Below are 12,904 nucleotides of genomic sequence, written 5' to 3' on the forward strand. Positions count from 1 at the left end.
GAGAAGAAAGGCAGAGAGAACGAGGCCTACTATATAGGATGTAATTAATGTCTAGCAGGTCGAGGAACATGGTTCTCTGATTCAGGCACAATGGACAGAGATAACAGCCATCTCTGATCAGACAGTTAATTTCAGGTGATTAATAAACTGCCTATTGTCCTCTTTTCCCATCCCTCTGTTTCTGTGGAAAGGATCACACCATTAAATAGCAGATAGGCCATTTGGGACTGTTCAAATGGACATCCTCTTTTTCTTCTCCCTCTCTTTCTCGCTCTCTCTCTCTCTCTCTCTCTCTCTTCTCCCTCCCTCCCTCCCCCTCTCTTTCTCTTCTCCCTCCCTCCCCTTTCTTTCTCTCTCTCTCCTCCCTCCCTCCCTCTCTTCTCCCTCCCTCCCTCTCTCCCCCTCTTTCTCTTCTCCCTCCCTCCCCCCTCTTTCTCTTCTCCCTCCCTCCCCCTCTCTTTCTCTCTCTTTTCTCCCTCCCTCCCTCCCTCCCTCCATCCCTCTCTCTCTCTCTCTCCCTCTTCTCCCTCCATCCCTCTCTCTCTCTCTCTCTCTCTTCTCCCTCCCTCTTTCTCTTCTCTCTCTCTCTTCTCCCTCCCTCCCTCTCTCCCCCTCTCTTTCTCTTCTCCCTCCCTCCCTCCCCCTCTTTCTCTCTCTCTTTTCTCCCTCCCTCCCTCCATCCCTCTCTCTCTTCTCCCTCCCTCCCTCCCTCCATCCCTCTCTCTCTCTCTCTCTCTTCTCCCTCCCTCCATCCCTCTCTCTCTTCTCCCTCCCTCCCTCCATCTCTCTCTCTCTTCTCCCTCCCTCCCTCCATCTCTCTCTCTCTCTCTCTCTCTCTCTTCTCCCTCTCTCTTTCTCTTCTCCCTCTCTTCTCCCTCTCTTCTCCCTCCGTTTCTGACCAGGATGAGGATCTAACAACTCTTTGGTGTAGCAGTGATGTGGCTCAGCCCAGGGTTGATTGAAGGAATGTAATTATGTTGATATGAAAGTCATCTAATTGATCAGGCCAGTAGTCATAATGGGCAGCAAGTCTATTGTGGAGTCAGGCAGGGTTGTCTCAATGTCTCTAGACTGAAAGTGTCCACTAGTCTCAATGTCTCGAGTCTCAATGTCTCTGGACTGAAAGTGTCCACTGGTCTCAATGTCTCTGGACTGAATGTGTCCACTAGTCTCAATATCTCTAGTCTCAATGTGTCCACTAGTCTCAATGTCTCTAGTCTCAATGTCTCTAGTCTCAATGTCTCTAGTCTCAATGTGTCCACTAGTCTCAATGTGTCCACTAGTCTCAATGTGTCCACTAGTCCCAATGTCTCTAGTCTCAATGTGTCCACTAGTCCCAATGTCTCTAGTCTCAATGTCTCTAGTCTCAATGTGTCCACTAGTCTCAATGTCTCTAGTCTCAATGTGTCCACTAGTCTCAATGTCTCTAGTCTCAATGTGTCCACTAGTCTCAATGTCTCTAGTCTCAATGTGTCCACTAGTCTCAATGTGTCCACTAGTCTCAATGTCTCTAGTCTCAATGTGTCCTCTAGTCTCAATGTCTCTAGTCTCAATGTGTCCACTAGTCTCAATGTGTCCACTAGTCTCAATGTGTCCACTAGTCTCAATGTGTCCACTAGTCTCAATGTCTCTAGTCTCAATGTGTCCACTAGTCTCAATGTCTCTAGTCTCAATGTGTCCTCTAGTCTCAATGTCTCTAGTCTCAATGTGTCCACTAGTCTCAATGTGTCCACTAGTCTCAATGTGTCCACTAGTCTTAAATGTATTTATTTTATTTATTTAACCTTTATTTAACCAGGAAGGGCTCATTGAGATTTAAAATCTCTTTTACAAGAGCGTCCTGGCCAAGATAGGCAGCGCCAAGTCATTACAAAAACATGAAAAACTACAAGTAATCTAGTAAAAACCAGAATTCACAAGAGTATAACAAAATCAAAAACAGCAAATTAAAAACATTGACAGGTCAGGGAATCAGTCTCAAGATCATTCATCAGTGATAGAAAAATACCAATCGGGACAAGTTCTTCCAGTTTAAAAGTATTTTGTAAGACGTTCCAAGCCGGTGGTGCAGAGTACATAAAAGCCCTTTTACCAAATTCAGTTTGGACATTAAAACAGTTAGCAGGATAAAGTCCAGCGAACGAAGAGAGTACCCACCACATTTCTGAACAATAAAAATGCCCAAATAAAAAAGGCAGTAAACCCAAAATGGCTTTGTAAATAAAAGTATACTGTCTCTAGTCTCAATGTCTCTAGTCTCAATGTGTCCTCTAGTCTCAATGTCTCTAGTCTCAATGTCTCTAGTCTCAATGTCTCTAGACTGAATGTCTCTAGACTGAATGTCTCTAACATCTCTAGTCTCAATGTCTCTAGTCTCAATGTCTCTAGTCTCAATGTCTCTAGTCTCAATGTCTCTAGTCTCAATGTCTCTAGTCTCAATGTCTCTAACATCTCTAGTCTCAATGTCTCTAGTCTCAATGTCTCTAGTCTCAATGTGTCCTCTAGTCTCAATGTGTCCTCTAGTCTCAATGTCTCTAGTCTCAATGTCTCTAGTCTCAATGTCTCTAGTCTCAATGTGTCCACTAGTCTCAATGTGTCCACTAGTCTCAATGTCTCTAGTCTCAATGTCTCTAGTCTCAATGTGTCCACTAGTCTCAATGTCTCTAGTCTCAATGTCTCTAGTCTCAATGTCTCTAGTCTCAATGTGTCCACTAGTCTCAATGTCTCTAGTCTCAATGTCTCTAGTCTCAATGTCTCTAGACTGAATGTCTCTAGACTGAATGTGTGCACTAGTGTCAGAATGTATCCATCTCTCCCTCTATAGAATCTAACTCACCATGGATGGTTCTGGGACCAGCTCTCCTGTCTCTGGTTCTGGGTCCAGGGCTGTTAGGAAGACAGGGGAACCCTCTGGGAGAAGGGTGGAGGAGAGGAAGGCAGAGCATCTGTGCTCTGCTCTACCGCTCCACTCCTCTAAACATCCATCCATCTTCATCTCCTCGTCTGAGGAGTCTTCTTCGCTGGGCGTCAGTCCCAGGCTGTCACTGGATGACTCCATGTCAAAATCTGTACAGGGAAATGAACATAAACATAAACAATCTGTATGGGGAAAAGAATCATAAAAGGTAAGTATGCAGTGTACCCTCTCTAAACACTCCCCTCCTGAGATAAGTATGCAGTGTACCCTCTCTAAAAACTCCCCTCCTGAGGTAAGTATGCAGTGTACCCTCTCTAAACACTCCCCTCCTGAGGTAAGTATGCAGTGTACCCTCTCTAAAAACTCCCCTCCTGAGGTAAGTATGCAGTGTACCCTCTCTAAAAACTCCCCTCCTGAGGTAAGTATGCAGTGTACCCTCTCTAAACACTCCCCTCCTGAGGTAAGTATGCAGTGTACCCTCTCTAAACACTCCCCTCCTGAGGTAAGTATGCAGTGTACCCTCTCTAAAAACTCCCCTCCTGAGGTAAGTATGCAGTGTACCCTCTCTAAACACTCCCCTCCTGAGGTAAGTATGCAGTGTACCCTCTCTAAACACTCCCCTCCTGAGGTAAGTATGCAGTGTACCCTCTCTAAAAACTCCCCTCCTGAGGTAAGTATGCAGTGTACTCTCTCTAAAAACTCCCCTCCTGAGGTAAGTATGCAGTGTACCCTCTCTAAAAACTCCCCTCCTGGGGTAAGTATGCAGTGTACTCTCTCTAAAAACTCCCCTCCTGAGGTAAGTATGCAGTGTACCCTCTCTAAAAACTCCCTTCCTGAGGTAAGTATGCAGTGTACCCTCTCTAAAAACTCCCCTCCTAAGGTAAGTATGCAGTGTACCCTCTCTAAAAACTCCCCTCCTGAGGTAAGTATGCAGCGTACCCTCTCTAAAAACTCCCTTCCTGAGGTAAGTATGCAGTGTACCCTCTCTAAAAACTCCCCTCCTGAGGTAAGTATGCAGTGTACCCTCTCTAAAAAACTCCACTCCTGAGGTAAGTATGCAGTATACCCTCTCTAAAAACTCCCTTCCTGAGGTAAGTATGCAGTGTACCCTCTCTAAAAACTCCCCTCCTGAGGTAAGTATGCAGTATACCCTCTCTAAAAACTCCCTTCTTGAGGTACGTATGCAGTGTACCCTCTCTAAACACTCCCCTCCTGAGGTAAGTATGCAGTGTACCCTCTCTAAAAACTCCCTTCCTGAGGTACGTATGCAGTGTACCCTCTCTAAAAACTCCCTTCCTGAGGTAAGTATGCAGTGTACCCTCTCTAAAAACTCCCCTCCTGAGGTAAGTATGCAGTGTACCCTCTCTAAAAACTCCCTTCCTGAGGTAAGTATGCAGTGTACCCTCTCTAAAAACTCCCTTCCTGAGGTAAGTATGCAGTGTCCCTCTCTAAAAACTCCCTTCCTGAAGTACGTATGCAGTGTACCCTCTCTAAAAACTCCCCTCCTGTGGTAAGTATGCAGTGTACCCTCTCTAAAAACTCCCCTCCTGAGGTACGTACACAGTGGCCTGGGGCTGTTATGAATGCATCCAATAAAACAGAACATGTTGATATCTGGAGCAAATTAAGAAATAATGTCAAACGTAGTGCTCTGGTGAATTGGGACAGGTATCATCCACAGTATTTGTCTGTACAGTAGCTGGTTGGTAGAGAGGTAGGGCTCTGGTGAATTGGGACAGGTGTACTACACAGTATTTGTCTGTACAGTAGCTGGTTGGTAGAGAGGTAGGGCTCTGGTGAATTGGGACAGGTATACTACACAGTATTTGTCTGTACAGTAGCTGGTTGGTAGAGAGGTAGTGCTCTGGTGAATTGGGACAGGTATCATCCACAGTATTTGTCTGTACAGTAGCTGGTTGGTAGAGAGGTAGTGCTCTGGTGAATTGGGACAGGTATCATCCACAGTATTTGTCTGTACAGTAGCTGGTTGGTAGAGAGGTAGGGTTCTGGTGAATTGGGACAGGTATACTCCACAGTATTTGTCTGTACAATAGCTGGTTGGTAGAGAGGTAGTGCTCTGGTGAATTGGGACAAGTCGCTCTGTTTCTGCCCCATCAGGGCCTAATACATTAGTCATGGCTGTGTGTCCTAGAGGCCATTCCTCATGGTGTAATTACCATCCTGCCTGTTATATTACTATGTCAGCTATTTACTTAAAACCTTAATCGATATAAAAAAATAAAGAAGACTTTTTATGGCTGAAGCTAAATGGGCTCTGACAGCACAGGAGAACAACAGCCATTACTGCCACAGACAGAAACAACATATGGAACAGACAAACTGTCATCTAGACTAATATTGAAAACAAGATGACATACAGCAAGGTCTACAAATATACTGCTGATCTGACTCAGACACACACACACACACACACACACACACACTTACCTGTTGCAGGCATCCTGGGAAAGAGGGCTGGACTGTGTGACTTTCTGATCCCTGACCCTGAGAGCACCCGTGGTGTCTGCTGGGAGCTGTAGTTTGTCAGGGTATCAGAGGAGTGTGGTGGTGGATCACTCATCAGGGAAGGAGAAGGAGAGGGGTGGGGTGACATGGCTGACTGGGTGGATAGGGGTTCGTCTTGTGATGGAATCGACATGTTCCTAGAGGACAGAGCATCTGGAGGTGATGGTGTTGATGGCGACATGGTGGATAACGGTTTTGGAGGTGACCTGTAGGACACAGGGCTTCCTGGTGACACGGTAGAGAGAGGGTTCCTGGGTGACCTGCTGGATAATTGTTTCCTAGGTGACTGAGAGTATGGCAAGGTGGACGATAAGGGTTCTGATGGTGATGGCGATGACTGAGATCTCAGGGAGAGAGGTGACAGAGGTGACAACCTGTCAGGCAGGTGTTTGGGAGGTGAGGGGGGGTGAATAAACCTGGAGGCCCGGGGAGGTAACAGAGGTGACAACCTGTCAGGCAGGTGTTTGGGAGGTGAGGGGGGGTGAATAAACCTGGAGGCCTGGGGAGGTAACAGAGGTGACAACCTGTCAGGCAGGTGTTTGGGAGGTGAGGGGGGGTGAATAAACCTGGAGGCCTGGGGAGGTAACAGAGGTGACAACCTGTCAGGCAGGTGTTTGGGAGGTGAGGGGGGGTGAATAAACCTGGAGGCCCGGGGAGGTAACAGAGGTGACAACCTGTCAGGCAGGTGTTTGGGAGGTGAGGGGGGGTGAATAAACCTGGAGGCCCGGGGAGGTAACAGAGGTGACTCCGGCTCTGTGGGGCTGGAAGGTGAGAGAGTGAATGTGGACCTGAGGGAGTGCAGAGTGGGTGGAGCGGGAGACAGAGAGGATGGGGGCCCTGCAGATAAGAGGTCTGGGTTGGGTGGAGCAGGGAGACAGGGCAGGAGGGAGTGAGGGGCCCTGCAGATAAGAGGTCTGGGTTGGGTGTAGAGGGAGAAGGGCTGGGGGGTGAGGGGTCTACAGATAAGAGGTCTGGGTTGGGTGTAGAGGGAGAAGGGCTGGGGGGTGAGGGGTCTACAGATAAGAGGTCTGGGTTGGGTGTAGAGTGAGAAGGGCTGGGGGGTGAGGGGTCTACAGATAAGAGGTCTGGGTTGGGTGTAGAGGGAGAAGGGCTGGGGGATGAGGGGTCTACAGATAAGAGGTCTGGGTTGGGTGTAGAGGGAGAAGGGCTGGGGGGTGAGGGGTCTACAGATAAGAGGTCTGGGTTGGGTGTAGAGGGAGAAGGGCTGGGGGGTGAGGGGTCTACAGATAAGAGGTCTGGGTTGGGTGTAGAGGGAGAAGGGCTGGGGGATGAGGGGTCTACAGATAAGAGGTCTGGGTTGGGTGTAGAGGGAGAAGGGCTGGGGGGTGAGGGGTCTACAGATAAGAGGTCTGGGTTGGGTGTAGAGGGAGAAGGGCTGGGGGGTGAGGGGTCTACAGATAAGAGGTCTGGGTTGGGTGTAGAGGGAGAAGGGCTGGGGGGTGAGGGGTCTACAGATAAGAGGTCTGGGTTGGGTGTAGAGGGAGAAGGGCTGGGGGATGAGGGGTCTACAGTTGACTGATGGAGGTTGTACGAGCGGTCAGTTCGTGTGGACTTGGCTGGTGTCTTGGTTGACGACCCAGGGGTCTTTGGTCCTCTGGGCTGTGGTGACCCAGTGGTGAACCTTGGTGACCGTACACTAGTGTGGTCAGGTTGTGGTATCTGAGTGGTGCCCACTTTAGAGACCAACGGAGGGCGAGAAGACCAGGTCACTGGAGACTCAGACAACATGGCTCCCTGGGACAATGCATTGTGGGACAGGTTAGGACCTCCAATTACATTGACTTCCTCTTGCCTGTGATAGATAGATGATAGATAGATAGATAGATAGATAGATAGATAGATAGATAGATAGATAGATAGATAGATAGATAGATAGATAGATAGATAGATAGATAGATAGATAGATAGATAGATAGATAGATAGATAGATAGATAGATAGATAGATAGATAGATAGATAGATAGATAGATAGATAGATAGATAGATAGATAGATAGATAGATAGATAGATAGATAGATAGATAGATAGATAGATAGATAGATAGATAGATAGATAGATTAGAGAGATGGAGAGAGAGAGATTCAACCATCCATAAATCAATTCAACAGTCATGGACCTCTGCTCTCAACACCCAGCCCTGCTCTATCCACAGTGTTCCCTCTCTCAACACCCAGCCCTGCTCTATCCACAGTGTTCCCTCTCTCAACACCCAGCCCTCCTCTATCCACAGTGTTCCCTCTCTCAACACCCAGCCCTCCTCTATCCAGTGTTCCCTCTCTCAACACCCAGCCCTCCTCTATCCACAGTGTTCCCTCTCGCAACACCCAGCCCTCCTCTATCCACAGTGTTCCCTCTCTCAACACCCAGCCCTCCTCTATCCACAGTGTTCCCTCTCTCAACACCCAGCCCTCCTCTATCCACAGTGTTCCCTCTCTCAACACCCAGCCCTCCTCTATCCACAGTGTTCCCTCTCTCAACACCCAGCCCTCCTCTATCCACAGTGTTCCCTCTCTCAACACCCAGCCCTCCTCTATCCACAGTGTTCCCTCTCTCAACACCCAGCCCTCATCTATCCAGTGTTCCCTCTATCAACACCCAGCCCTCCTCTATCCACAGTGTTCCCTCTCTAAACACCCAGCCCTCCTCTATCCACAGTGTTCCATCTCTCAACACCCAGCCCTCCTCTATCCACAGTGTTCCCTCTCTAAACAACCAGCCCTCCTCTATCCACAGTGTTCCCTCTCTCAACACCCAGCCCTCCTCTATCCACAGTGTTCCCTCTCTCAACACCCAGCCCTCCTCTATCCACAGAGTTCCCTCTCTCAACACCCAGCCCTCCTCTATCCACAGTGTTCCCTCTCTCAACACCCAGCCCTCCTCTATCCACAGTGTTCCCTCTCTCAACACCCAGCCCTCCTCTATCCACAGTGTTCCCTCTCGCAACACCCAGCCCTCCTCTATCCACAGTGTTCCCTCTCTCAACACCCAGCCCTCCTCTATCCACAGTGTTCCCTCTCTCAACACCCAGCCCTCCTCTATCCACAGTGTTCCCTCTCTCAACACCCAGCCCTGCTCTATCCAGAGTGTTCCCTCTCTAAACACCCAGCCATCCTCTATCCACAGTGGTCCCTCTCTCAACACCCAGCCCTCCGCTATCCACAGTTCCCTCTCTCAACACCCAGCCCTCCTCTATCCACAGTGGTCCCTCTCTCAACACCCAGCCCTGCTCTATCCACAGTGTTCCCTCTCTCAACACCCAGCCCTCCTCTATCCACAGTGTTCCCTCTCTCAACACCCAGCCCTCCTCTATCCACAGTGTTCCCTCTCTCAACACCCAGCCCTCCTCTATCCACAGTGTTCCCTCTCTCAACACCCAGCCGTCCTCTATCCAGTGTTCCCTCTATCAACACCCAGCCCTCCTCTATCCACAGTGTTCCCTCTCTAAACACCCAGCCCTCCTCTATCCACAGTGTTCCATCTCTCAACACCCAGCCCTCCTCTATCCACAGTGTTCCCTCTCTAAACAACCAGCCCTCCTCTATCCACAGTGTTCCCTCTCTCAACACCCAGCCCTCCTCTATCCACAGTGTTCCCTCTCTCAACACCCAGCCCTCCTCTATCCACAGAGTTCCCTCTCTCAACACCCAGCCCTCCTCTATCCACAGTGTTCCCTCTCTCAACACCCAGCCCTCCTCTATCCACAGTGTTCCCTCTCTCAACACCCAGCCCTCCTCTATCCACAGTGTTCCCTCTCGCAACACCCAGCCCTCCTCTATCCACAGTGTTCCATCTCTCAACACCCAGCCCTCCTCTATCCACAGTGTTCCCTCTCTAAACACCCAGCCCTCCTCTATCCACAGTGTTCCCTCTCTCAACACCCAGCCCTCCTCTATCCACAGTGTTCCCTCTCTAAACACCCAGCCCATCCACAGTGTTCCCTCTCTCAACACCCAGCCCTCCTCTATCCACAGTGTTCCCTCTCTAAACACCCAGCCCTCCTCTATCCAGTGTTCCCTCTCTCAACACCCAGCCCTCCTCTATCCACAGTGTTCCCTCTCTAAACACCCAGCCCTCCTCTATCCACAGTGTTCCCTCTCTCAACACCCAGCCCTCCTCTATCCAGTGTTCCCTCTCTCAACACCCAGCCCTCCTCTATCCACAGAGTTCCCTCTCTCAACACCCAGCCCTCCTCTATCCACAGTGTTCCCTCTCTCAACACCCAGCCCTCCTCTATCCACAGTGTTCCCTCTCTCAACACCCAGCCCTCCTCTATCCACAGTGTTCCCTCTCGCAACACCCAGCCCTCCTCTATCCACAGTGTTCCCTCTCTCAACACCCAGCCCTCCTCTATCCACAGTGTTCCCTCTCTCAACACCCAGCCCTCCTCTATCCACAGTGTTCCCTCTCTCAACACCCAGCCCTGCTCTATCCAGAGTGTTCCCTCTCTAAACACCCAGCCATCCTCTATCCACAGTGGTCCCTCTCTCAACACCCAGCCCTCCGCTATCCACAGTTCCCTCTCTCAACACCCAGCCCTCCTCTATCCACAGTGGTCCCTCTCTCAACACCCAGCCCTGCTCTATCCACAGTGTTCCCTCTCTCAACACCCAGCCCTCCTCTATCCACAGTGTTCCCTCTCTCAACACCCAGCCCTCCTCTATCCACAGTCTTCCCTCTCTCAACACCCAGCCCTCCTCTATCCACAGTGTTCCCTCTCTCAACACCCAGCCGTCCTCTATCCAGTGTTCCCTCTATCAACACCCAGCCCTCCTCTATCCACAGTGTTCCCTCTCTAAACACCCAGCCCTCCTCTATCCACAGTGTTCCATCTCTCAACACCCAGCCCTCCTCTATCCACAGTGTTCCCTCTCTAAACAACCAGCCCTCCTCTATCCACAGTGTTCCCTCTCTCAACACCCAGCCCTCCTCTATCCACAGTGTTCCCTCTCTCAACACCCAGCCCTCCTCTATCCACAGAGTTCCCTCTCTCAACACCCAGCCCTCCTCTATCCACAGTGTTCCCTCTCTCAACACCCAGCCCTCCTCTATCCACAGTGTTCCCTCTCTCAACACCCAGCCCTCCTCTATCCACAGTGTTCCCTCTCGCAACACCCAGCCCTCCTCTATCCACAGTGTTCCATCTCTCAACACCCAGCCCTCCTCTATCCACAGTGTTCCCTCTCTAAACACCCAGCCCTCCTCTATCCACAGTGTTCCCTCTCTCAACACCCAGCCCTCCTCTATCCACAGTGTTCCCTCTCTAAACACCCAGCCCATCCACAGTGTTCCCTCTCTCAACACCCAGCCCTCCTCTATCCACAGTGTTCCCTCTCTAAACACCCAGCCCTCCTCTATCCAGTGTTCCCTCTCTCAACACCCAGCCCTCCTCTATCCACAGTGTTCCCTCTCTAAACACCCAGCCCTCCTCTATCCACAGTGTTCCCTCTCTCAACACCCAGCCCTCCTCTATCCACAGTGTTCCCTCTCTCAACACCCAGCCCTCCTCTATCCACAGAGTTCCCTCTCTCAACACCCAGCCCTCCTCTATCCACAGTGTTCCCTCTCTCAACACCCAGCCCTCCTCTATCCACAGTGTTCCCTCTCTCAACACCCAGCCCTCCTCTATCCACAGTGTTCCCTCTCGCAACACCCAGCCCTCCTCTATCCACAGTGTTCCCTCTCTCAACACCCAGCCCTCCTCTATCCACAGTGTTCCCTCTCTCAACACCCAGCCCTCCTCTATCCACAGTGTTCCCTCTCTCAACACCCAGCCCTCCTCTATCCACAGTGTTCCCTCTCTCAACACCCAGCCCTCCTCTATCCACAGTGTTCCCTCTCGCAACACCCAGCCCTCCTCTATCCACAGTGTTCCATCTCTCAACACCCAGCCCTCCTCTATCCACAGTGTTCCCTCTCTAAACACCCAGCCCTCCTCTATCCACAGTGTTCCCTCTCTCAACACCCAGCCCTCCTCTATCCACAGTGTTCCCTCTCTCAACACCCAGCCCATCCACAGTGTTCCCTCTCTCAACACCCAGCCCTCCTCTATCCACAGTGTTCCCTCTCTAAACACCCAGCCCTCCTCTATCCAGTGTTCCCTCTCTCAACACCCAGCCCTCCTCTATCCACAGTGTTCCCTCTCTAAACACCCAGCCCTCCTCTATCCACAGTGTTCCCTCTCTCAACACCCAGCCCTCCTCTATCCACAGTGTTCCCTCTCTCAACACCCAGCCCTCCTCTATCCACAGAGTTCCCTCTCTCAACACCCAGCCCTCCTCTATCCACAGTGTTCCCTCTCTCAACACCCAGCCCTCCTCTATCCACAGTGTTCCCTCTCTCAACACCCAGCCCTCCTCTATCCACAGTGTTCCCTCTCGCAACACCCAGCCCTCCTCTATCCACAGTGTTCCATCTCTCAACACCCAGCCCTCCTCTATCCACAGTGTTCCCTCTCTAAACACCCAGCCCTCCTCTATCCACAGTGTTCCCTCTCTCAACACCCAGCCCTCCTCTATCCACAGTGTTCCCTCTCTAAACACCCAGCCCATCCACAGTGTTCCCTCTCTCAACACCCAGCCCTCCTCTATCCACAGTGTTCCCTCTCTAAACACCCAGCCCTCCTCTATCCAGTGTTCCCTCTCTCAACACCCAGCCCTCCTCTATCCACAGTGTTCCCTCTCTAAACACCCAGCCCTCCTCTATCCACAGTGTTCCCTCTCTCAACACCCAGCCCTCCTCTATCCACAGTGTTCCCTCTCTCAACACCCAGCCCTCCTCTATCCACAGAGTTCCCTCTCTCAACACCCAGCCCTCCTCTATCCACAGTGTTCCCTCTCTCAACACCCAGCCCTCCTCTATCCACAGTGTTCCCTCTCTCAACACCCAGCCCTCCTCTATCCACAGTGTTCCCTCTCGCAACACCCAGCCCTCCTCTATCCACAGTGTTCCCTCTCTCAACACCCAGCCCTCCTCTATCCACAGTGTTCCCTCTCTCAACACCCAGCCCTCCTCTATCCAAAGAGTTCCCTCTCTCAACACCCAGCCCTCCTCTATGCACAGTGTTCCCTCTCTCAACACCCAGCCCTCCTCTATCCACAGTGTTCCCTCTCTCAACACCCAGCCCTCCTCTATCCAGTGTTCCCTCTATCAACACCCAGCCCTCCTCTATCCACAGTGTTCCCTCTCTAAACACCCAGCCCTCCTCTATCCACAGTGTTCCATCTCTCAACACCCAGCCCTCCTCTATCCACAGTGTTCCCTCTCTAAACAACCAGCCCTCCTCTATCCACAGTGTTCCCTCTCTCAACACCCAGCCCTCCTCTATCCACAGTGTTCCCTCTCTCAACACCCAGCCCTCCTCTATCCACAGAGTTCCCTCTCTCAACACCCAGCCCTCCTCTATCCACAGTGTTCCCTCTCTCAACACCCAGCCCTCCTCTA

General features: G+C 51.1%; 2 protein-coding genes across 2 annotated transcripts in view; both read right to left on the reverse strand.

Moving 5' to 3' along the window:
• The window catches only part of LOC106609394 (uncharacterized), a 41,240-nt gene extending 34,932 nt beyond the window's left edge, over positions 1 to 6,308 (reverse strand). Inside the window, exons 1-2 of the mRNA XM_082956466.1 lie at positions 5,366 to 6,308; positions 2,837 to 3,066 (exon numbers count right to left, since the gene is read on the reverse strand). Coding sequence (XP_082812592.1) covers positions 2,837 to 3,066; positions 5,366 to 5,624 — 489 coding nt within the window. The 5' untranslated portion in view covers positions 5,625 to 6,308. The remainder of the gene's footprint in view (positions 1 to 2,836; positions 3,067 to 5,365) is intronic.
• LOC106609378 (uncharacterized) overlaps positions 5,722 to 12,904 on the reverse strand; it is a 66,209-nt gene continuing 59,026 nt past the window's right edge. The window contains exons 10-12 of the mRNA XM_045724819.2: positions 6,320 to 7,256; positions 6,160 to 6,231; positions 5,722 to 5,817 (exon numbers count right to left, since the gene is read on the reverse strand). Of these exons, the coding sequence (XP_045580775.2) occupies positions 5,722 to 5,817; positions 6,160 to 6,231; positions 6,320 to 7,256 (1,105 nt within the window). The remainder of the gene's footprint in view (positions 5,818 to 6,159; positions 6,232 to 6,319; positions 7,257 to 12,904) is intronic.

The sequence above is a fragment of the Salmo salar genome, chromosome 09, assembly GCF_965601325.2.
Source record: "Salmo salar chromosome 09, fSalSal1, whole genome shotgun sequence".
Classification (NCBI taxonomy): Eukaryota; Metazoa; Chordata; class Actinopteri; order Salmoniformes; family Salmonidae; genus Salmo; species Salmo salar.